The 26,347-nt window shown below is 36.6% G+C and overlaps 1 protein-coding gene across 14 annotated transcripts in view; it reads left to right on the top strand.

Moving 5' to 3' along the window:
- Positions 1-26,347, top strand: part of AHI1 (Abelson helper integration site 1) — a 95,483-nt gene that overhangs the window by 20,124 nt on the left and 49,012 nt on the right. For all 14 annotated transcript variants that reach the window (XR_003526046.1, XM_027633833.1, XM_027633822.1 and 11 more), the window contains 9 exons: positions 940-1,080; positions 3,202-3,334; positions 4,336-4,459; positions 6,654-6,883; positions 7,826-7,929; positions 8,528-8,646; positions 11,691-11,821; positions 16,189-16,329; positions 18,249-18,451. Coding sequence is in view for 13 of the 14 variants with exons in the window: in XM_027633833.1 (XP_027489634.1) it covers positions 940-1,080; positions 3,202-3,334; positions 4,336-4,459; positions 6,654-6,883; positions 7,826-7,929; positions 8,528-8,646; positions 11,691-11,821; positions 16,189-16,329; positions 18,249-18,451 (1,326 nt within the window). In the remaining variant the exon portion in view is untranslated. The remainder of the gene's footprint in view (positions 1-939; positions 1,081-3,201; positions 3,335-4,335; positions 4,460-6,653; positions 6,884-7,825; positions 7,930-8,527; positions 8,647-11,690; positions 11,822-16,188; positions 16,330-18,248; positions 18,452-26,347) is intronic.

Genomic DNA, 26,347 nt, shown 5'->3' with positions numbered 1-26,347 from the left:
CCTCTGCATGGGCTAGTAGATGTGAAAATAGATGTGTCAGATAAAACACGGCATTTGCATAGAAGTTGCCAAACAATTTAAACTCCTAAATTGATTTCTGCTTGCATAGTAGGTGTCCAACCTTCTGTTTTAGTCACAGGAACCTAGACAGTGAATACCTAACTACTGTAAGCCTGGAAGAAAAAAGTAATTTTTCGTGGTATTCTGGTGTGTTCTAAAGAGACTTAGTAAAACAGATCAGAACTGCATGTATGGCCTCTGTGCCTCTCAGAGGGGCTGCTGGACTGTTGCCTAGTGTTGAGGCTTCCTGTGTGTTCAAGCTTGGTGTAACTTGTAGGTGAAGTTCAGTGAGTGTACTTACAGAAGTCTGGAAAGTATATATGCTTTACCTACTATTAAAATCATAAATGTTGTCAGTCCTCCTTTCTTTGCAACTATTGAACGTACACAATGCTGGTAATATCTTTTGATATCGAGAGTGAACAACACTGGTAATATGTTTTGATATCAAGAATGGAGTTTGTTACTGAAGCAGTATTTTAATTGCAAGGTAGTAGGTTAATGTCACTACAACTATTTACATGCTGGAATGCTTTTTTTTATTTTTTTATGCAACACCCCTGCTGTAGTACAATACAATACAAGAGCATTACTAATTTTCACTGACCTGGATAGTTACTAAAAATAGAAAAGTATCAGTTATTTGATAAATCTGTGATATCATCTGATTGACACAACTTTAGAAGCTTGGATTACTTTCTGACTTCCTGGTTACTTTAAATGAAGTTTTTGCAATGCAGTTTTTATGTATTAAACCTTTTCCAAATGCCGTGTTTGAGATGTAAAAATGCAATACATTTAAAGTTAAAATCTTTTCAGAAATTACATTGTTCACTTCAAAAATATTTTTCCTTGATACTTAGTTTTGTTTGCCTTAAGGTTGCTCCTTCTTTTCGCTCTATGATAGCTGTTCAGCAGGAACAAAGTAATACAGCACTGTCTGAGCTCCAGAGAGAGGGGTACGAACCTTTTCCAGAGGAGAAAAAGGAGCCATTTAAATGGTCAAGATTGCCTGGACAGGTAAAGTGTTTTTCTTTTGCTTTTAAAGGAAAATAATTCAAATAGCTACTTTATTTTTCTAACTGTTTTTATGGTATAAGTATTATGAAGCAAGTAATTAATTAAAATTAAGAAAAATATTAAACAAAACATGAAAAAAGTCTCATAGATAGCAGAGGATGCCTAATCTTAGCAAATATGGTTGATTTAACCTTTTTTTTTTTTCGAGAACAGTCAGGTATTTTCATCTCCAGAGTTCTCTAAGAATTTGAAAGAGTAGGGTTATTCGGGTAATGGAAGTAAGACAGGAAACCTGTTCTCAGATTTCAGCTTGATTGTAAATATATTTTCTTGAGATTGTTTGTTTGTTTGTTTGTTAAAGTTATTTTCACAGTATAACAGAAAAAACTTATATTGAAGAACCTTCCTAAGAAGGTTTTTGCTGACTTCATCCTAACCCCTAGATCACTGTAGCTAATGAAAATTAGCAGTCATAAAATGGGAATATTTTTGCAACTATATATAGAATGTCCATGCAATAATTTCATATAATTTTGTAGAACGACATTAGCATGGGTTCATGACTCTATACAAATTCAAAGCATAACATAAAGATTTGTTAAGAAAGAGTGATTATTTTTATTTTGGTTCCCTACTGTAATTCTTGTACGGATACTTTTGAAAGAACACTTAAATATACATGGACTTAATTTCTAGCACTGTTTGCTAATAATAATAAAATAGTAGGGAATAGATTAGGGTTTTTGCAATGGGAATTTTCTAACCAAAAATGGCAGGATACCTGAAAGTTGTATTTAGGTTAAGTATGTTACTTTATTAGCTCATTTATGCTTAGACTAGTCCATGGGCATATTGAAAAATGGTAGCAATGGTGATGCATTTTGTGATGTGCTGTCTTGTGAAAAAGTTTCAGTAAGGTTAGCATGATGTGACATGTCTGTTTGCTAAAAAATATTTGAAATATGCACTTGTTTAAAATTTAATAATGGATCAAAATTATTATTTCCTTTTTATACATTTAAATTACTGTTTTGCAATTAAAGCTATCTTTGTAAAGATAAACAGTATGTCTGTATCTGTCTCTATAGATAGATATGTTATTTTTCAAAAATGTTCTCTAGAATTATGACTCATTTGATACATGAATTAAATATTAAATTTATTTTATATGTGAATTATAGCGACATGAGCTGGAAATTAAATAAGTTTTTCTGAGCTGAATTACTGATTCAACATAATAATGTTTTATTTTAAAGTAAGTTTAAAAAGCATAAGAAGCCTTAATTACATATATTGTTTTTAACAAGATTAATAGTGCATATACAATTATTTCATGAGTAGATCTATTTGTTTGTAACAAATGTGGATAGAGCCTTTCCCAAATCTTCGTTCGTGAAGCCTAGCCATGGTGATGAGATCTATTTCTATACTTTTAAATGAATATAAATCTGTTCACACTCATTTTTCATTCCTAGAGGTAAATCAGGTTTAGGTTAAATAATCACATAGCTATTGTGGATATTTTACTTCACCTTAAACTTTGAATTTAGTGTTGAAGAAAAAGCCCTTGGGTGAAAAAAGAGGAAATATTTTGAGAGAAAGGAAAAGGGACTAAAATGCCTGTGCAGTGTTTTGAAATGTTTCATCTCTGGTTGTGTCTTTAAAAGTCAGAAATTTAAATACAGATGAGGAATGCTAAAAGTGATTTGGTAGACCCAAGGTTTAAGTGCCTGTGGTTAGACTTTTGAGTTCATTAAGTCACTGAAAGTTGTGCTTAGACTCCTTAAACAAGCTTGACTTACAGTCTAACTGCACAGTTTGCATCATTGATGATAGACATTATTAAGCACTTCTTAAAATTAAGGAAATTATTTTAATTTTAAATTTTCTTAGATTTTTAAAACTTACTAGTGTTTTCTAATAACGGGGCAGAAACAAACATACAAACTAGATGTAACCTGAGTTATGCTGCAGAACCATCTCTGTATATAAGGTTGAATTTTTCTTTTAAATTCCATTAAGATGTTACTAGCTTTTTAAAACTTACGGATGTCAGTAGCTAAGAATGTGTTTTCAGCGTTGGATAGTTAATATTCATACCATTCTTCCCTGAAAAGCTAGGCTTGCCGCATACCAAACAAACACCTGTTTTCACTGCGAGGTGGAGATATGGGCTGTTTCTGTGTTCGTTTCTCTCATGATGGGAAAATGCTGGCAGCAGCGTGTGCAGGAAGGAATGGCTATCCCATTGTTTGTAAGTTTAAATACGTTCCGTGTTTTTCTTATGATTGATGTAGTTTGCAACTAAAGGTTAAAAGATGTATTTTTAAATTGTGCTTTTTTTAGAGGTTCTGTTTTATTATTGTGTTTTGCACGTTCTTATGTGCATTAAAGAGCATTGAGGAAAATGCTCTTTCTGTGTTGATAGGGCTGGAACTGGCTTTTCATGCTTGGTTATATGTATACAGTTTAATGACATGAAATGACACTTTCAGCCTGGAGGTCTAATGGAAATACAAAATCAGTTTGCAGAAGGAACATATTTTTTGATAACAATGTTTTAAGTGAAATAACTTTTTCAGCTCCTACCTCACAAAATTTTCATGTAAGTTTTTCTCCTAACCTGTCTCGAAGGTTAGATGCCCGAATGTTGTCATCATCTCCAGACAGACTACTGGATGCTGCTGTCTTCCATGGTCCAGTTCAGTCGAAATACAAATATTCCTTATTACTCAAATTTGGGACTGCTTCATCACAATATCTTCAATTGCATAGTTCTTAAGCCTTCCAGAAGAATTTGGAGATTTAGAGAGGACAGTATTTTAGGTTTACACAAAATACATGTTTAAATGCAAGGAACAGTAAATCTAAATTCCTTTATTACACAGCCCCAGAAAGTGATCTCAGTGTTAAAATATATCAAAGATTGGTCAAATAGCTGTCAAAATTTTTAAAAAAAAATGTATGTATCTAATCCTAATCTGGTTCTAATAATTTAAAGCAAGTAAACTATTTCTTAAGGGTTAAGACACTGTGACATTCATGAACCACTAGATGGAAGCAGATGCTTGCTGTCCATGCATATCTAGCAGCTATTTGATCTTGTTCTCTCAAAATGAGAAGATAAAGAAAATGAGTTGATTTATGCTAGCAGAAAATCAGCCTAAGATTAGACTAAACTTTGCTCTAGTAGCTACATATATTTGACTGTAAATACTTAACAAAACTTTTATTTTTCTGTTTAAACTTCACTAGTGTATGAAATTCCTTCTGGACAGTTCCTGAGAGAGTTTTATGGTCACCTTAACATAGTGTATGATCTTTGTTGGTCAAAAGACAATCAATACCTTCTTACTGCATCCTCTGATGGCACTGTCAGGTCAGTATGATGATGATATTCTGGCAGATAGCATCAGAAGCAGAAAAGAAAGTGGTCCAATTCAATGTCTTACTACAAACTGTATTGTAGTGTTTTAGTTAAAGATTTAATTATGGTATGACTACAATAATATAAAAATTGTGATTGGGTTAGACACTGACACTGTATTTACTATATTGGTTTCTAATGTATATGTATGTGAGACCAAACCTTTTTAGAAAACTGTAGTGTTTAAATCTGCAATGTAGTGAAAAGCCTAAAGGTTTTTCAATATTTCAAGAAGACACTGATACAGTTGTGATATTTGGTCCCTGGAGAAATTGCCATGCTATGAATGCAGTATTAAGTTTGCAAATTTGAACATGAAGCAATAAATTGAAAATGTAAGATTTAGGTTATGTCTATAAATTGGCCACACTGCATATGTGTATGTTGGTGGGGTTTTCTTGTTTTTGTAAACTTATTTAAATAATTCCACTTAAATTGCTGAAAATAAAATTTGATATTGTTATTTCTTAAATTGAACATATACACATTTTCCTCTACAAATAAAGTGTTCTTCAGTGCAGTGTTAATATCAAAATACTAATCTGTTCAAGTTTTAAAAGCCAAAACCCTCAAAACTGTAGAAATACATGAAAATATGGCTGTGACACTGTACAATTTTATGATGAGCAACTTCATTGGTTTTCATGGAGCTTTTTTTTTTTTTAGCTCCTCAGATTCCTATGTGTTGTTTCTGTTATGCAACTCAGTAATGCTACAGGCAGTTGCATAATTGAAATGCCAGAAGAATTGTTAAAGGATATATCGTATATGTGGAACTGTTCTAGGTTTTTTTTGTTGCTTGTATGTAGGCATAAAAAGACTGTTTTGAGAACACCGCACAATTTTTTTTTAATTTGGGAGTGGATTAAATTTTTTATATTGAGGTAAATATTAATTCGTCATTTATGTTGCCTATAAGGAGGACCAGCTGTTCCTCAATTCTTGAATTTGTGGCAGCAAGTTGAAACTGTAGAGGTCTGCCTCCTTTTCTGTGTGCTACGCATGGTCACTGTATGAGTTATTAGTTCCTGTATTTATTGTCCGTTGCCTTAAGCTCCTTAAAAAGTTTCAGCACCCCATTGCTTTAAATTCATTATGAGATTATTACTTAGACCATCTCTTCTGAATTCTAGGGCAACTTGAAGGGAAATTTGGGAACTTCTGTGAATTCTTCCTTGTGTACTCTTTTATATTATCCTCAAGCCTTTGCAAGGTTTAGTCCCACATAATTTGTGAGCAATAAATTAATTTTTATGTTGTTAGAGCAAAACCATTCTAAAAGATAGGTAGATTCCTTGTGACATTTCTGCATTAAGTTGCAAATTAATTGTACTCTAAAGGGTTGCAGGTGACTCTGAGGTCACCTCAGAGTAAGCTTAGAATTCATCAATAGCCACCAGAAGTGGTCACCTCACCTGGAAGGGTGTCACTAAAGCAATTCAATTCCATATTGTAACTGAGCACTCTGTTTAATGTGCTGCCCAACTGTATTTAATGATTCAGGTACTGTTCTATTCTTTGTGGACTTATCTTCAGGGAAGGCTGGGTGATAAAACGTATACCCTCAAATAAAAAACACTGAGAAAAATCTGATCTTACAACAATGGCTGTCAAAGGATAGGAAATAGATAAATAGTAAGAAGTGAATTTATGTGATGCAAACATCCTTGAGATCATGATTGCTGTTTGGTTTATAATTACTATTGTAAAATTTTCTGGGGTTTTATTTATATTTAGTGACCCTAAATGTTCCTTTGTGGGTTTTTTGTTCTAACATTTTTTTAAATTAGTGATATCCAATAAGGTCTTAAATTGGTTATAATCCTGAAAGAAAGAAACGGATCCGTTCCATGAAATTCTTTATGTGTATTTTAAAATGTGTAATATATCCGTTAAATGAGTAAGTAGTCATGAGTTTACTTTGAAGACAAAGTACTGTATAAAGCAGTAAATGTTTCTTAATTCTTATTACAAACTACTGTATTAAAGGATTAGATATAGGTGAAACAAATTGGTAGGATAAGTGGGTGTTGTTAGGTGTTTGCAAGTATTTACCTCTAGAACCACTAGCACAAAATATGGCATCAGTTATATCTGTGTGTGATTGCTTTATACAGTAGATATCCTAACTTTATTTCCTTTTAAGAATGTGGAAAATAGAAATGCAGGCGGCATCTGCAGTGAGAGTTTTCCCTCATCCTTCGTTTGTTTACACTGCAAAGTACCACCCAATTGCTGACTCATTGGTTGTGACAGGATGTTATGACTCAGTGATTAGAATCTGGAATGCAAATGTGAAAGAAATCCATGGGCAACTGCTACAGGAGCTTGATAGTCATAAAAGTTTCATCAACACACTTTGTTTTGATGCAGAAGGTATGTAGTTAGTATTACTTTTTGAAGTAGTTGTCTTTTTTGTCAAAGGCCAACTTGACTGTTACTAATTTGCTTTATGTCATAGAGGCAATGTATTCTTCTTAGGAAGAGATTATTTACTGTGAGGGTAGTGGGACACTGGAACGGGTTGCCCAGAAAAATTGCAGATGTGCCATCCCTGCAAGTGTTCAAGGCCAGGTTGGCTGGGGCTTTGGTCTAGTGGAAGGTGTCCCTACTCAAGTCAGGGAGGTCAGAGGTAGATGATCTTCCAACTCAAACCATTCTATAATTCTTTGGTAAAGAAAATGAGGTAGTATAGTTAGATTGTGAGAATTTTAACACTAGACTGCAGAAGTGAGAAGGTGATGAACTTTTTGACATTGACAGAAATAGGAAACACTGAGAGGAAAGGACAGAGATTTGACCATTGTGAGTCATGTTAACTGGTAGATTAACCGCTGAAAGTCAGTGATGTACTGATGTGTACTAGTGAAGGAAGAGTTGAAGATGAATAATTAAAGGTACTTGGATGTGTTTGACTTTTTCTGGTATTAGTGATATCATTAGTTATCAGGCAGTTCATTTTTGGAGGTAGTCACTGAAGTACATACTATGGAGAGGAAAGCTGCATTTTTATAAAGAATAAATATTTGTGCTTAAAGAACAAGTATTGGATAACGGTATTCTTGTTCCAATTAAAAGTAATTCTATATCTGATTATATGGTAAATCCAAATTTATGGTATCATCTTATATCATGCAGTATGAGCAAAATGCATTTGCAAGTATAGTATATTATAGCAAAAGAGATGGAAGAACTACCTGTTCACAAAAATGATAGAATGAAATGATAGAAAAAAAAGGTGGTTTCTTGTTCATACATTGTTTTCTGTATTATTTTTTTGGTGTGGTGGTATTTCACTTGTAAGACATTGTTTCACAGGACAGCACATGTTCTCAGGAGATAGTTCAGGATTGATAATAGTTTGGGATACACCTGTCAAAGGAAGTTCTCAACACCTCTTTCAACACTGGAGGATCAATAAGGTATACAGGTTTCTTAAACTAGCATTGTAATTTTTATGTGAACTGTTCTAAATTTAATAATTTGTTTTGAATTCGAATTTTTTTATAAATTATCTTTTGTTTAGCTGCAAAGGTGTATTTTCTGTAAAAACCAGTACAAAAGAACTGAAACAATGTGCTGTGATTCAATGACCTAATTTTTTTTAATTGTTTTGCAACTTAATTGGGTTGGGCACTGGAACAAGCTCCACAGGGAAGTGGTCACAGCACCAAGCTTGACAAAGTTCAAGAAGTGTTTGGACTCTCGGGCACATGGTAATAAAACAGACCATAGCCTTTACAAATCACCTTTGTTCATACCTTAGAGGCCTAATGTTCAACTGGCATTTCTGTCGTCAGCTGAATTTTTTTAAATTCAGTCACAACAGAATCTGCCTTGTGGTTGAGAATACTTGATGTCTAAGATGTAATGCCTTAATATAGGAACAGACTTTTTAATCAAATAGAATGAATTCAGAAAAAAAGGGTAATGCAAGAGAAAAATTAATAATAATGTGTAGAAAAATGAGTTTTATAACACAAGGTTATATATTTTTCTTTATTTTCCTTCTTTCATTAGGAAATAAAAGAAAATGATATTAAAGGGACACCAATAAATCATTTGGAGGTGCATCCGAATGGAAGACGTTTATTGATCCATGCCAAAGACAGTATCTTGAGAATTATAGATCTCAGAATGTTAGTATTTTTGGTGACAAATATGTATTTCCTTTTTGTTTTAAAATTTACTTGGGGAAATAAAATACCATAGATGTATTAGGTGTGTAGTTGGGGAGGAGAAAGATGTCCTAATAATCAAGGATAGCAATATTAGGGTTAGGAAATAGTTTCAAAACACCACTGTATTACAGACCTTTTGTGTGATATTGGGTAAGTCTTTTAGAATAGAATATCCATAAATTACTCGATTACATGGGAGCATAAGGTGGCATGAAGAAGACAATGTTCATCTTCTAAAGATTGAAATCCCTTTTCAAATGCAATCTAGGTGTGAAAATAACTTTGAAATGATAACGTTTATTTGTGTGTTAGTTTCTCATTGTTAAGACTCTGGGAAGGGTATTTTGATAATGAAACAGAATATGATTGTCATCATAAATACTGAAAAATGCAATGATGTATGTATTATGGTGTATTAAGCAGGCTGTGAGATATTTTTACATAGTTTTTTGATGATTATCTCATTCTTAATAGTTATGAACATGATTCTTTAGTAATAAACTACAATGAAAAGCAAGGGGATTACAGACTCACTTGGGTCTTTGTTGTTGGAGAGTGACCAGTTCAACCCAATAATCAAATCACAAACAGCTTGTTACTCAGAGCTTTATACAGTTGGGTTTTTAATATCTTGAAGGGTCTTTAATATCTTGGAGATTTTACAGCTTCTGACAGCAACATGTTCTAGTGTTCATTCACCCTCCAAGTAAAAGAATTTTTTTCCTAATTTTAAGCAGAGCTTCCTCTATTTCAGTTTATGTCCATTCCCTCATGTCCTTTCATTGGGTGAAAGTTAGAAGGGTCTCACTCTAATCACTTAAATACATTGTTAAGATGTACCTGAACATTCTGTTCTGGAAAGTCACGTTAAAAATACGAACATGCTTTCTAAATGTTTTATCCTTAGTTTCAAAAGTGTCTTTCCTCCCCTCACTATACAGAAAATCATCTTTGGAGATATTTAAAAGATACGTAGGTGTGGCACTTAGGTACACAGCTTAGTGCTGGACTTGGCAGTGCTGGATTAGCTGTTGGACTTAATGTTCTTGAAGGTCTTTTCCAAACTAAACTGTTCTGTTATTCTATTGGATTGAATGTTTGAACTAGCTGAAGACTTTACAGTATTATAGTGCACTTTTCCTCTTACTGTAAACAGTACATTATAATGACTATGCAAGAAGCCTAAACTGTCCACTCAATCAAGGCTTGAAATCAGTGGATTGACAGAGCAAACCTGTAGCTTTTGAGGCAGATAGTGTTCTATCTGCGCTCTACGCTTTCTAAAAAGGACAGAATTTTAGTTTGAGAGGGGAAAATGGACATGCATATTACTCTTTAGGAAAGGGTTGATATGGGGTGCAATTTCACAATTATTTTAAGTAAGTTTATCCATAGGACACACCATTTCCTTGGGTCTGCCACAGCTTTGGCCATGTATTCCTAGCATTTCCTTTTTATCATCTCTAGAGGTCTTTTGATGCAGGGTAAGTCAGATCAGTGTGCTGATCCGACTGAAAATCAGCCTAAAAATACAAATTATTAATTTTCATTTTAATCAACTGTCTTATCAAACTTGTCTGATAGCTGCCCAAACACTAGAGAAGAAATGAGGGAGAGCCTGGGAAAACAAGGGTGGAGAGGACAGCAGCAGGACTGCTACTTTGACCACAGCCCACAGTTACATTGGCTTAAGTCTATCAATAAACCACAGGGTCAGATACCCAGCAGTGATAATTTTACACGTCAGCATTAACTGTTCATTCCCTGCATGAGAAAAGAGGGGGCGGAGGTCACAGATCTTCACAATTCACTTTGATTGATAGCTTGTTGCTCTTAACTTTCCTCTTTTAACTTGCTTTTTTGATCTTTTTGGTTAATACTGCTGTCTTGTCACTAAGGTATGTGATCAGAGATTTGTTTCAGTCCTCTCCTTAGGGTTTCATATGCAGGTTAGTTTTACATCTTGCAGAGCTCTTCTGTTGACATCTCAGAGATACTATCTCTTTTTATTCACATAGCTAAAACTCCTTTTTGGGCTAATACAGTCTTGCACTGTGATCATTAAGGAATCCTTTTCTCTTACTTGCCAAATAGAATTGCATATGGAGTATGTTTATTCAGAATATTGTTTAAAATAATCTTCCTGTCATATGAAATGCGCTGCATTTCTCCCAGCATACCTCCATTATTTCTTCAGTAACACATTTGAAAAATTATGGTCTTCTGTCTTTGAGGGATGTGGTGGACTATTGCCATTCTTCTTGCCTCAAATTCTCTGTCATAGTATTGCTGCTGTGTTAGTCTCCATGTTGAACTTTCATATTGTTTTCTAGGCTATGCCACATGTTTGAAATAGACTCTTAAAAGCTGACTTATGCTTCTTTCCATCCTTTTGTAGATTCACTCCCACTTGATGCCTGAAAACTGTTTGACAGTAGATCATGATTACTAAGCTGACCAGTAGTGTTTCACTGGAAAAAGGAATAGGATACCTATGCTGCGAAATAATATTAAAAATATTAATAGTAAATTAACATTTATGTCTTGAAATTTGTTGATTCTTCTGCTGGTTTTCTAACCAAGGAGATATTAGTCTGAAGAGCTGAAGAGAGCTGCTAGATAAATTTAAGCACTCAAGCTCAAGAAGCATAATGAAAACTTTTTTGGCAAAGCTTGGAGTAATAGTGCCAATTTCCCCATTTTTTGCAAAGCCCAGGATCAAGACAATGCAAATTACTACATCTGTATCCATTCTCTAGATCTGAGGATTTTGTTTTTCTACTGAAAGACAAGGATGTATGCTTTCATCTGTAATGTCAGGTGCATTATGAAAGTCAGGGAAAATAAAGGGTAAACACTGCATTCTGCAGAAGGTGCATACCTATTTGGGATGCAAGGTGTATTGGTTTTTCTGAGGAATAGAGGGGGGAACTGATGCATAAAAAGTTAGATTGTTTATTCTGAAAGTATCTGCTACATTTGTAAACTTTCTTTTTCTTTAGCTTTGCTACGAAGAAATACATAGGTGCCACAAATTACAGAGAAAAGATTCACAGCACCTTAACACCATGTGGTACGTTCCTGTTTTCAGGAAGTGAAGATGGAAAGGCTTATGTTTGGAATCCAGAAACAGGTAACTAATTATTTTATGGTCTTAAGGCAGATTTTCAAGGCTGAGGGGGAAATGATTTTTTAAGCTTTATTGAAACACTTTTGATACAGAGTAAAAGTTATGTAAGATGTACTTAAATCCTGAGGCTTTAGCTCCACCTTTTAAATAGCTGTTATTAATCTCTGAGATTTTATTCTCTAGAGGGAATTAATAGAGGTAGCATTTGTAATATCCAGCAGGATTGGAGCACTTGAAGCTCAGCTTTTTGTATACTGCAATTCTTTACATGAAGGTCTTAAAATGGAATGCACAAAAAATGTTTTAAGTCAGATCAGTTTTTCTGTTGTGCGGTTTAGATTTGGGAATCAGGCTTTTGTTGAGAACCACTTTATCTGTTTCCCAAGGGTGGTCAGAGACTCAGTATTTTTTGCCTGTGGAATATAAGGTTTCTTTGTAAATTAGTCCCCAAGCCAAGTAGTTTCAAAATAACTACCAAAATCTTTCTGAAAAAATGTCAAGCAAATGTAAAATAAAGTGTTTGCTATCTTCTTGTGCAGGAGGTAAAAGAGACAAAAATGACAGTAGAAAGTAGTAGAATACCATTTTGGTTTTGATGACATAATGTTCTGTCTCTGATTATGATCTAATTAATTTTTTAAAAGGAAAAAGTAAATATTTTAAAACTGGCAGATAACTAAGAGTTTTGTTTTGAATTTCTCTCCATGTTTCCAACTACATTAGCTTATATCTATGCCACTACATAATTTGCCTGAAAACTTTAAAAAGAAAATAAAAGGAGGAAGAATCATAGAATCAACTGGGTTGGAAAAGACCTCCAAGATCATCCAGTCCAACCCTTGATCCAACACTGCCGTGGTTACCAGACTATGGCACTATGGCATCTAGTCTCATCTTAAAAACCTCCAGGGATGGTGAATCCACCACCTCCCTGGGGAGCCCATTCCAATGTCTGATTTTTCCTAATTTCTTCCTAATAACCAACCTAAACCTCCCCTGGCAGAGCTTAAGATCATACTCTCTTGTCCTGCTTCAGGTTGCCTGGGAGAAGAGAGCCTGGGAGAAGAGCCCACCTGGCTACAACCTCCTTTCAGGTAGTTGTAGAGAGTGATGAGGTCGCCCCTGAGCCTCCTCTTCTCCAGGCTAAGCAACCCCAGCTCCCTCAGCCTCTCCTCATAGGGCTTGTGCTCAAGTCCCTTCACCAGCCTCGGTGCTCTTTTCTGGACCTGCTCCAGCACCTCAATATCCTTCCTGAACTGAGGGGCCCAGAACTGGACACAGTACTCCAGGTGTGGCCTCACCAACACTGAGTACAAGGGAAGAATCACTTCCCTGGACCTGCTGGCCATACTGTTCCTGATACAGGCCAGGATGACAGTGGCCTTCTTGGCCACCTGGGCACACTGCTGGCTCATGTTCAGCTTCCTGTCAATCCAAACTCCAGGTCCCTTTCTGCCTGGCTGCTCTCCAGCCACTCTGTCCCCAGCCTGTAGTGCTGCAGGGGGTTGTTGTGACCAAAGTGCAGGACCTGGCATCCCGTTGGAATCAGCCCAACTCTCCAGTCTGTCCAGGTCTCTCTGCAGAGCCCTCCTGCCTTCCAGCAGATCAACGCTACCCCACAACTTAGTGTCATCTGCAAATTTGCTGATGATACACTCAATCCCCTCATCCAGATCATCAGTAAAGATATTAAACAGGACTGGGCCAAACACTGATCCCTGGGGGACACCACTAGTGACTGGCCACCAACTGGATGCAGCTCCGTTCACCACCACTCTCTGGGCCCGGCCCTCCAGCCACTTCCTATCCCAGCACAGAGTGCCCCTGTCCAAGCCGTGAGCTGCCAGCTTTTTCAGGAGTATGCTATGGGAGATGGTGTCAAAGGCTTTGCTGAAGTCCAGATAGACCACATCCACAGCCTTCCCCTCATCCACCAGGTGGGTCACCTGGTCATAAAAGGAGATCAGGTTGGTCAGACAGGACCTACCCTTCCTAAACCCATGCTGGCTGGGTCTGATCCCTTGTCCACCCTGTAGGTGAGCTAGGACTGTTGGTAAATGATGGAGAGTGGCTTGGCGAGCTCTTCCACCAGCTCCCTCATCACCCTAGAATGGATCCCCTCTGTTTCCAAGACCTGTGAGGATCCAGGTGGCTCAGCAGGTTGCTAACTGTTTCCTCCTGGATTACAGGGGGGCTGTTCAGCTTCCTGTCTCTGTCTACCAGCTCTGGAGGCCAGTTGTCCTGAGGGCAACCTGAGGGCAAAGAAGGTGTTAAGTGCCTCAGCCTTTTCCTCATCTTCGGTGACTATATTCCCCTCCATGTCCAACAAAGAATGAAGGTTTTCCTTACCTCTTCTTTTGCTATTGATGTATTTGTAGAAGCACTTCTTGTTATACCTAACAGAAGAGACAAGACTGAGTTCAAATTGTACCTTCGTCTCTCTAATTTTCTTTCTACGTGACCTAACTATATTCCTAAACTCTTCATGAGTAACCAGCCCTTTTTTCCATAGTCGGTAAGGTCTCTTTTTTTCCCCTAATTTCCTTCAAAATCTCCCTGTTCAGCCAGGCTGACCATCTTCCCTGCTGGCTCACCTTTCAGCACACTGAGACAGCCTGCTCCTGTGCATTAAGGACTTCCTTCTTGAAGCATGTCCATCCCTCCTTTACCCCTTTGTTTTCAAGGGCTGTTTGCCGAGGTACCCTCTGAACCAGTCTTCTGAGTAGGCAAAAATCTGCCCTGTGGAAGTCCAGGGTAGAATTTTTATTGATGGCCCTCTTTGCATGCCTGAGTTTTGAAAACTCTGTTATTTCACGGTCACTGTGCCCCAGGTGGCCTCTGACCACCACATCTCCCACCAGCCCCTTTCTGTATGCGAACTGAAGGTCTAACAGGGCCCCACCCCGGTAGGCTCATTTACCAGCTGAAGCAGGAAATTGCGCTCTAGGAATCTCCTAGGCTGCCTCTTCTCTGCTCTGTTGAGCTCCCAGCAGACATCCAGAAGGTTAAAGTTTCCCACAAGAACAAGGGCTGGCAAGTTTAAGACATCCACTAGCTGCTTGCAGAATAATTCATCACCCTCATCATCCTGGTTGGGTCGTCTATAACAGACTCCTACCAGGATGTCAGCCTTGTTGGCCTTCCCCCTGATTCTGATCCACAACCACTCAACCTTATCGTTACTTACTTCAAGTTCCACAGAGTCAAGAGACCCTCTAACATACAGAGCCACCCCTCCACCTCTCCTACCTTGCCTATCCCTTCTGGAGAGCTTGTAGCCATCCACGGCAGAACTCCAGTCATGTGAGTCATCCCACCACGTTTCTGTGATGGCAAATGCATCATAACTTTCCTGCTGCACGATGGCTTCCAGCTCCTCTTGTTTGTTACCCACACTGCGTGCGTTGCTGTACATGCACTTCAGCTGGGCTGCTGATTTCACTTCTGACTCAGGCTTTCCACCCTTAGGCTCATCTCTGGAGAGCCTGGTTTCAACTCCTTCCCCCTTCAAACCTAGTTTAAAGCCCTCCTGATCAGCCTCGACAACTTATGGGCTAGAGTCCTTTTGCCCTTGCTAGATAATGAAGCCCATTTGCCTCTAGCAGGCTGGGTACTGTAGAATTTGCCCCATGGTCGAAAAAACCAAAATTCTGCCCGTGGCACCAATCCTTTAGCAACCTGTTGTTGAGATGGGTTTTCCTACTCCTCGTTCATCTCTGCTACTGCAGGAACTAAGGTGAACACCACCTGTGCTCCTGTCCCATTAACTAATCAACCCAGGACCCTGAAGTAATTTTTAATTAGCCTGGTACCTTTTTCATTAATGTCATCACTGCCAGCCAGGACTTTGTTATTAGTATGTTTTCATTGGATTTTGACTCATTTACACACTGTACTGGCATTCATAGTGCCGTCATCTGAAGAGCTAATTTTATTTATATTTTTATATTTATTTATATTTTTAATAATTCTGTGCTTCAACTTTCACTCCTGTTGTCAGTATTATATAGTTGAAATCTGCAGCTAAGATGGCTATCTCTGGTACAGTGCAAGCACAAACAAATACTGTGGAACGCCACCTTTCCAGAACTTGCTTATCAGAACAAGAGAACTCAGCTAACGTAGTGTGTCCTCTGGGGTTTCCTGCAGCTACTGCAACTTTTATGACTTATTGAATTACTTAAAAGCATGCAATATTTTTTTGTCTTATGCCAAATCCTTTTCAATAAGGAAATTGACTGAAGAATATTTATTTACAGTGTCAGGCACTGTACTGTAATAATATAAGCTTTAACCAACTGTTATTTTGTTGTATCCAGTGTGTTTCAAATACATTTCTGTGGTATTAATAAACATATTTAATTCTGTAGGAGATCAGGTGGCCATATATTCTGAACTCTCCTTCACGTCTTCGCTTCGTGATGTTGCCTTTCATCCACATGAACACATGGTGTCATTTTGTGCCTTTGGTCAAAATCAGCCAATACTTATATATATTTATGATTATAAAGGTACAGTACAAATTTTCTTGATACACATCTGTAAATATTTTATTTTTAGAAGCAATTTTTTAGTATTTGTACTTCTTTTGAGGGAAAAAGAAAGCAGTCATTTGATGACAATATATACCTTTTTTCTGGGAGATTGCAAAACAGAATTGAACATGATCCCACACAACCTGCTCTAGGTGCTGCTGCTTTAAGCAAGGGTTTTGGCCTAGGCAGTCACCAGAGGTCCTGTATAACCTCAAGTTTACCTGTGCTATTGTATCTCATACTTTGTGATTTTTGCAGCACTTTGTCATATATAGGCAGTGTCATACAAATATTTAAAAGCCCCTTTTCAGTATCAAGGTGGATTATGGAGCCAGAAAGTACAATCATTCAGAAAATTAATGAATAGTGTAATCGGAAGCTCAGTATTTTTTGCTGGCTATGTTACAAAATAATATTGAGGAGCTGTATAGAATTGAATCAGACAGGGTAGACTTTTAAAAAACAAGTGTTAAATCTGTGGTGCAATCGTATGAGAGATAGCTTTATTCCCTATGTTATATTAAAGAGAAGAAGACAGTGATAAATGCTCATCTTGAATTTTTGGTATACAAAATAAAGTTCAGATTGTCCTTTGAAGGCTTTTCTGATAGTTGTGTTTAATTAAGGACATTTGCATCTAGACAGTAGATAATGTTAATATGAATTATGCAGGAATTCTTTTGTTTGAATTATGTTTGCAGGGAACATAGATCTGTAAAGCTAATCCTGTCTTTATACACTGGCTTTTTAAGTACCGTAGTAATGAGATTACTCCTATCAAACCTTGGAGTCTAGGTTATTTTTCTGTTGAATTGGTTGACTTTTACAGGAACATTAAGTGAAATGACTTTACAATCAATATTCAGCGCTGAACTTCAATCCATTAAGATATCTGCATTTTAGAGAGCAATGGAATTTTTGGGGGCTGAAGGATTTCTTTAAAATTTTTTGACTGTTCGGCAGACAATGAGTCTTAAAAAAAATCTAATACTGTAGTTTAAAATATATATATATATGTGTACTTATATATTAGAGATCACACAGATATCATCACACTGGTAGTTGTTTGTGTCATCTGACTGCTTAACTAAGTCACTGGTGACAGTAAGATTTTGCATAGGTTGTGGTCATTTTTACATTGCCTGTTACTATCTTTTTGTTCCATTTTTGGTTAAAAGCACCCACTTTACTTTCAAAAAGTAATCTTAGTACCTTAGTATTGAATGAGTTAATCATGTAGTAATACTAATTTTAGTCACCGACACACTTTTTAAGACTCTAAGAGTATCTTTTAGATACACCAACAGTTTTATTAATATCCTGCACAGAACTTTCGTGAAGAATTCTTTTAACCTATATTGGCTTGAGACCACAGTACAAAATATTGCAAAAGTCAGTTAATACCTTCTGTGCCTGTATAATATGTCTGATAATTTCTGAAATATTGCTCAACTATAATAAACTCACTTGAACTAGGCTAGAAAAAATGTGAAATGTACCTAGACTTGAACTTGGTACAAGCTTTATACCTTTCTTGACTTTGAAAAATTTTTATCTTCCTGTCCCCTTGCTCTCCCCTCTTCCACTGCCAGTATTTCTGCATGAGGAACACTGTGGCTCATAAGCAATACAAAAATATCAGTTCTGTGTGAGAGATTACTGAACACAGATAGCAGAAGTGAGAATTGTGAACAGAAGAGTTAAGGGAAAATGGGGTAGTATGGAGAAAATTTCATGTCATTTTCAGGTTTTCCCTGTAGCACTTTTAATACAGATTGTGATGGTGTTTGACTGAAGATATGGCTGGCAAAATGGCAGCAATCATTCAGTTTTGGTTTTTTTCCCATTGCAATGTAAGGCTTCACCTGACACATTAATATTGGTTATTTCTACAGTTGCACAACAGGAAGCTGAACTCATAAAAGATCTCAGTTCATCACTTACCACAGCTGCACCAAGAGGGCCACAGTTCTTAAGCAGTTTTTCTGAAATTCCTGTGCAAAAAAGCTTAGTGATGTCTCCGGCAGATCAGTTTGTCAGTGTTGCAAGAGCATCAATGAGAATGCAGAAGGTGAAACAAAAACTTGATTCTGTTTTGGTAAGTCAAATTTAATTAATTTGCAGAACTATATAATCTTCTCAGCCAAAGTTCATATTCTGGGACTGGTATATGTAACAAAACATATATATGTTGTCATAAGATCTGATCTTCAGAAGTTGATATGTCTCTTGCTAATATTAATGCACCCATAAGCAGCTCTTTAGAAAAGAGTAATCATATAAAACTTTTGTTTATCAAGTATTGATGACAAGGGATGTTTTTTGCTAGTGCCATTGCCATTCAGACAATTCAGAAATATGATTTATTTCATAGATCATTATGGCCGAGCTTCCGAATGTTCTCTCTCTTTTGTTTGTTTGGGGTTTTTTTCCCTATTCACCTTTAAATTTGTATGTGGCATAAATGGCAGGGGTTTTATAGTGTAGAGGGCTGCAGGGTTGACCTCTGTGGGAGATCGTGGTCTTTTGTGTCCTGGGCACAGCTGTTTCAAGCCAGCTCTGCAAAGGACTGTACAGAGCCACTGCACAACTGAAAATGGAGCAAAACAAAACAGCATATGGGACCTCCAAGAAAACATACTGAAGAGAGGTCTGTATCTAGTGGGGACAGGAGAGACCACAGCAGAGGAGAAACACAAAGGAAAACATGTCAGAAGGCACAAGTGGAGATACAGGAAGAGAGATAGGAGGCATGAAAGAAGACACAGCAGGGGTCACGAAGGTGATGCAAGAGACACAAAATGATGCAGAAATGGAGATACAGGGGAGACAACAACGTAGGCGTGAAGGGAAACACGGGAGATACATGAGAACACCCAAAAGAAAACACAGGAGATGATACATCTCTGGAAGAATCTGTGCTGGACAGGTACAATCCCCAAGAGTATTTTATCTGGTGGAGGATCCATACTAAAGCATTTGAAAAGAGTAAGAAACAAGAAGAGTCAGAAAGAGCAAACCACTATACACTTAAGACCACTCTCCTGCAGCACCATACCAAAGGGACTGAGGGTAACCTAGTGGCAAATGCAAGGAACCTGGGGGCTAGAAATGAGGAAAAAGAGGTGCCTAAAGCGAAACTAGGACAGACAAAAAGGGATAAAAAGTTTTTTCTTTGGGTGGGTGCTTTACTATTTGTCTTGTTTCTCAATACCTGCATTAGTAATTAAAGTCTTTGTAATTGGCAATAAATTTCATTGATATTCCCCAACTCGAGACAATTTTGCATGCAGCAAGAGTTTATAATGGACCTGAGTAGCACTATGAAGTTATAATTACTTTTCACAATGACATGAACTGCCTTTGTGTTTGCATTTATTATTTTTTGGTTTTAAGTACTTTTGAATACGTCTAGATTTTTTCATGTAGTTTTAGGTTTTGTCTTTATTAATAAGTGAATCACAAAAGAAGCAGGTGAGTAGAGGAAAGCAGTTGTTGCTGAGTTTGCTGTAGCTACTCTTATCATGCTTTAGGGGTTTTGCTTTGGATTAGATCTAGTCTTGTTCCCTGGATTTGACATCCCATTAGGCCTGAGCTTTGAAACTGTCCAGAAGAAAGCTATCTCACAGTCCTTTGATTTTTGGACTGTGAACTCCCAGTGGACTCCTTTCTAAACCCCACGTTGTAGTCCACGTGGATAACAGTAGCAGGTTGCTTCTGCCTTTGAATTAAACAAGGTCTCAGACAAGGAAGGAAGCCTTGTTTCTGATTTCTGCTTATTTTGTTCCTACTCATCTACAAAGTGAACACTGGTGCCTTCAAGTTGTTTATCAGAGAAGGGCACAATATGGAGAGAATGGACCATGTGTCTAGGACAAGTGTTTCTGGAAGATACTCCAGAAGAAATTTTAATCTTCTGGATGTCTCATGAGGAAAAAGATGGGGCTAATGAATTTATGAGAGTCTTCGTCATTGCATCTCTTTAGTCTCAGATTAGCCAGGGGTTCTGGACTGTGGGAAACAAATCTGGTTTAGCAGAGCCACATAGATGTTCCATGGAACCATGTAGCTAGATGAAATAGATATGCCTACAGTTGTATTTGAGAGAATAACTTTCATCCACTGGAGTTTTGTAACCCTAGATTTCCATTGCACAATGACCAGTTTGGGATGAGTAAGTTCATTGTGGGCAGAGTCATGATCAACATTTTTGACGGCATCCTCCAAATCCTCTCCTATGTGGAAGATGTTAAAAAGGTCATCTGAGTCTTCTCACCATGTGGGTTTCCAAACAGTAGAGGATGGCGATTGAAAGAGTCCGCATGCATTTTGATACCTGTCACATGGAGTGGTGATTATAAACACTGTGAGAGTGCTTCCTGGCAGAGCTTTATGAACCACTGAGACATCTGGGAGGAGATTTCTTTGAAAGGACTCTTCATACTAATCTTTTCAGTGATCCAACATAAGATTCAGGAGACGGTGATAACGACTTTTCAAGCAGGGATAGGAACATTTCTTGCGTGTGGATGCAGTCTTGCCTGCCTGCATTATCATGTTCTGGACACACCAGAGTAAAATATAGCAACACTAAAACTTAAAATTTCTACTGATTTGTAATTGGGAATTACAATTTTGGATGTCTGTGCAATTCACTTTTTCATGTGAAAAATGGTGCATGTACGTCAGTGCAGGCTTTGCTGGGAGGCTTATTAGAAAGCACAGTTGCATAAATAGTTTGCTAAAGTGTTTGTCAAAGTAAATAAAAATTGCAACACAGCTACATGCATGGGAATGTGCTTATATTTCTGGGAACAGACAAGTAAAAATAAAAAAGGAGACTTTATGAAGCCACACATAGGGTGGCTAGCTGCCCTGTGGTAGGGTTGGAAAATGAAAATCCAGACGAGAACACCTTGTATGTATTTGTCTGATGGGAAAAACAGTAGGGAACTGGAAACTATGTAGGCTTTGTACTGGTCTTGAGTTCATGTTTGCATACCAAAAGCTTGTCATAGATATGTAGGAAATACCATGTTGGGGAAAGCATGGTGGCAGCGTACCTTGTAGACAGTAAACCTGGCCTAAGGTCATGCCTGGAGTCACATTTTATGAGACAAAGGTGCCAGAACACCCGAACAGCAAATCTGCCTACACAGGGATCTCTGATTTTAACATGTGAACTTAAAAGTTACTTGCATAGCTGTTAAGTGCAAACTTTGGAGTTCTGTGAGTTAGGTATTACATTTGAAAATGTAATGTCAATACATTAAAATTTGGTTTAAGCTAGATAGAAATAGAGAATACTCTGATCCTGTATGAGCTTGGGTTTTTTGTGTTGTGACCAGTGCCTCTTTTCCAGGTACCTTTAGAACCAATCTTTGGGGTTTTTTTCTGTTTTTCTTCTTTGCTACCTGAACAGGAACTTTAATGAATGATAGATGAAGTTTCTTTTCTTTTCCTCTGCAACATTACCATTCTTGTTAGACCAGAAAATGTGTAATTAGAAGCAAGAGTTGACTATTGTGTTTAAGCTTTAACAATTCACAAAAGCTGAGACATTTTGTTACAAAAGGTAAAAATTAATTTCTGCATGAAACCAAAATGCAGAATTGGCTTCTTTACCACAGAGAGAAATTACAGTGTAGTGAATCTTGGCAGCAATTATTATTTATCTCTGCCTCAAGGAATGTATGATTCTATTCACAGAAATTTTTGATAGGAAAGCACTTATCTCTGGTTCTTGAAAGAACTCATAAGTGCTTTTCATTCAGTGTTACTATTTATGTTTTTAAAATTTCACTTCCATCTAGCAGTGAAAATACCTGTTTATAACTTTGCATAACAAGATATATGTTATCTAGGTATGGGGAGAAGGGCTTTCTTTAAAGGTTAGTATTCTACCTCTGAAATTGTGATTTTTAGATGCCTAACTCCTTTTTAGCACTTACGAATAGCATCTATATATACTCTGTAGTACTAATCTTGGAATCAATTAAATGTTGGCTGCCTCATCTCTCAACATGTGAATACTTGTAAATTAAAGTATGATGAGCTTTTCTAGTCTTTACTTCATGCTATATTTATGAAAAGTGTTATTAAAAGGTTATCAAAGTGGTTACCAAAATTCTGATATTTGGAGTGTATTAAGTATAACATGAGACAAGTAGAATGTGAAAGTATTCTTTCCTGTATACAGAAATACTTAAAACTGGTGGGATTTTTTTTGTCCTTTGAGTATATTTATTACTATGGCATAATTCATAAAAGGAGTAGCTACTGTGAGAGAATCCAGAAGCTTCTGCCTCGGTTTCCATCAAATGTACTGAACATTCATCATTAAGCTATATGACTACAAAGTAGGCTCATAAATGGTGCTTTGGTGTAGTATACATCAGATAGTATACTTTGTAGTCCTTTCAGATGGTCTTCTTTAAGAATTTAATTGAGATGCAAAATATATCTTTTTGCGTTAGAATAGAATTTAAAGCCGCTACTTTTCAGAAAAAAAATGTGCAACCTTTTTGGTGAACACATAACCATGATATTGATAGTGTCTAAACCATCAGGTGGAAGAAGACAGAAACTTGTGCTTTTGTCTGCGACAAGGACCTAGACACAGAGCTAGACGCCCAAGTGGTGTTGTTTTGGGTTTTTTTGCAGTCTTGTGAGGATCTGTCCTCTGGTTCATCTTGATTTTGGTAGATTCTGAAATACCGTGCTTGACTTGTGGGCTTTAGTGCAAATCTGGAGTTCTGTAGTAACTTACTACGGCTTCTACCTGAAGATGGAAAACTGGAGAGTCATAATATACTAAGTACTGAGGACTCTTTTGAAAGCACTGACAGTTCTGTGAATGTTTTTTGCCAAGTACCGGACAATGCTGCAGGCTGAAATAACTCGATCATGTGTGCAATACAAATTTTTTATCTACAAACTCTCAGGGGAGGTACTGATATTCTGTATTCTTATCATATATATAAGAAATTTGCAGTTTGTTTAAAACCTTTTGTTTACTTTCTTATATTAGTGGAGAACGTGATCCTGTAACACAGGCCATCGTTTTCCTGATGACCTGCACAATACATCTCACTGGAATGAGGGCTTTTAAATTAAATAGATGTTTTTTAATAGCGATGTGTACTTTTTCCTATTCCTATATTCCTCTTCAGAATGCTAGGAAATACTCTTCTTACTCTAGGAAATTCTTTTACAATTATTACTTTACACATACCTACTCCCAGCTGCAGACTGGTAAGGATGTATTTTATAAGCCATGATGGATCTGAAATCCTACAACCGTTTCATTTACTATGTAACGATAATTTTTATAAGCCTCTTCTTCATTTGCCAAGCAGAATGTTAAATCATTGTGATTGCGTAAACTGATGGCTGATATGAAATGGCTGAACTATTACTAGAAGCTTTATATAGGTAAAATACTTAATAGCTTATGAAAGTTTTGCCAGAATTTTACTTTGTATGTTTTTAAGAAATATTTTATTATAAAATAAGGTTTTAGAAATTGTGATGAATTTTCCTTGTCAATTCATTAACTTTACCAGTTTTAACCAAGTTGCCTGTGTAAGAAAAAGTTGAACAAATAGAAGGTTTTTTCTGTGATTTGTTTTTTGTTTGATTCATTCCCCCCTGCCCTCTGACAATCTTACAAAGCAGGTCAGGTTCTTAAAATCTGTCATATTTTCCTGTGTTAGAAGATTCTTTGCTTAGAAAGAATTTTTTATGCATTCCTCACTTTAAGCAGGTAAATTTTAAACCAACATACTCAAAATAGATGTATGTCCTGGTTTTGTCTGGGATAGATTTAAGCAATGACGTTTTTCATCATTTTATGTCTCTCAGGGGCTTACGTTTTATATAAAAGGTATGCCAGACAGTCCTGAAAGGAGGTTGTAGCAAGGTGGGGTTGGGCTTTGCTCTCAGGCAACAAGTGACCGGACAAGAGGAAGTGGCCTTAAACTGCACCAGGAGCAGTTCAGGTTGGACATCAGGAAGAATTTCTTCACTTGAAAGGGTGGTTAAGCATTGCAACGGGCTGCCCAGGAGGTAGTCGAGTCACCATTCCTGGAAATGTTCAAGGAATGACTGGACGTGGCATTCAGTGCTGTGGTTTAGTTGACAAGGTTTGGTCAAAGGCTGGACTCCATGATCTTGGAGGTCTTTTCCAACCTAAATGACTTTATGTTGGGTGCAGAAAGGAACACTGATCATGGCTCAAATATTAAGATACTATAAATTGAGAGTTAAGGATATACAAGATTAAACCTTTAAGAATTTCGTTATAAGGTTTCACAGATTCCTTTTATTTTTTGTTAGTTGTGGAATTTTTTCATTCACATAAAAGATATGGAAAACAACTGTTTTGTTTTTTTTCTTAGTGTCCAAAAGCGCTGCTTATTGTTGCAAAATCTAATCAGAATTTGTTTGGTTTTTTCTTACCTTTCTGTGTTTATGGTTACATTACAGTTAATCTCTGGAATAATCGAATGAAGGCTTGTCAACATAACAAATTAGTTTACATGTCTTGTTTAAGTGCATAATTATAAAAACAATTTAGTGAAGTGCAAGTCTGATTATTTTTATTTTTTAAAAAATAATATGAATAATAATTACATTTTCACAGAATACATCTTTTTTAACATCTCTGTGGGAAAAAAAAAATCTACCAAAAAGGTATTTTATATATGATAGGAAAACCCTAAAGTATAACCAAATACGTGGGCAGTGGGGGGATAGGTGGGGTGGGGTTACAAACTTCTGAGTGGTTACCTGAAGCTGTATAGTGTATTTATAGTCATGTCCTAATGTCTTTTACCAGCAGGTACAAAGGGATAGGTTTGTATATATATATATATTTGAGAAGAAGTGAGTCAGAAAAATTTCTGGTGTCTATTTTCTGTAATAGGAAGAGAAATAAAATCATAAGACAAGTATCTTTGGGTGTGTTTTTTATGTGGAACAGGTTACATCTGTTTTTCATTTGCACGAAAAAGAAGACATCTTAAAAATTAACTACAAAAGTAATGGATTTTTTTTTTTCCCCAATCACGTGTTTTTTGATAGCATGAATCATAACATGAGGTCACAGTTTACATAGTAACCTACTTGCCTCTTAATAAACAAGACAAATCTACTTTTTACTGTCATTGGTGGTACTTTACCCACTTCTGCTAAGATGTATATATCTAGGCATGTTCTTAAGTTGAAATGCTGTTTTTATCCAATCCAGGAAAGGTTGTTCTCTTTGTGTTTAATGGCTGAGTGAGTCTACAGTTCCTGTGTATGACTGAGCCTGTATTTAACTGTTTTGTGTCCTGTACAAAGAAGTTGGTATGCCTTGTGGCTAAATGAAAGAAGCATACTATTCCAAATGTTTATAGAAATCTTAATTTCTTCTTAATATTTTTTTAAGACAAAAGAAAAAAAAAAGGAAGAAAGCTTTTGAAGTAACCTGTAATTGAAATGCCAGAACTTTCTGACAGAACTAAGGAACTGAGTATACATAATTACTGTGTGATGAGACAGCATCTGTAGACAATGACTAAACAGTAGGATCAAGCACCTCTTAGTGTCAATTTTCATTTGTATGCCTTGGTCACCTCTGGGCTTCTATGGGGAAAAACATTCATGCACTTAAGTTATGAGGAACCTATATTGCCGTTTAGATGAGATCCTGATCAGAATAAGAGGACTGTAGGAAGCATCAGGGGAACGTACTTGATTCAGACAAGTAAATCTGTCTAAGTTTTGCCTGTCTTTGGAATAATACCTTATTTTAGCTGTGGGGTTTTTTTTTACACTTAGTCTAAAAGTACATAAGACCAAAATAGTTTAGTCTCCAAGTGATTGCAGGACACCTAATATAATAGAATCCCAGTGTTCACTGGAGTCCTTCTAGCCCTACTGTCATAGAAATTGCACTTTTATATAGATGTAAACTTGACTCAAACTTACATTACAAATTTAAAAGCTG

This window comes from Corapipo altera, unplaced genomic scaffold (assembly GCF_003945725.1).
Source record: "Corapipo altera isolate COAL_440 unplaced genomic scaffold, ASM394572v1 2b, whole genome shotgun sequence".
NCBI lineage: Eukaryota > Metazoa > Chordata > Aves > Passeriformes > Pipridae > Corapipo > Corapipo altera.
Note: the sequence above shows the minus strand (reverse complement) of the source record. Positions and strands in the feature narration are given on the sequence as shown.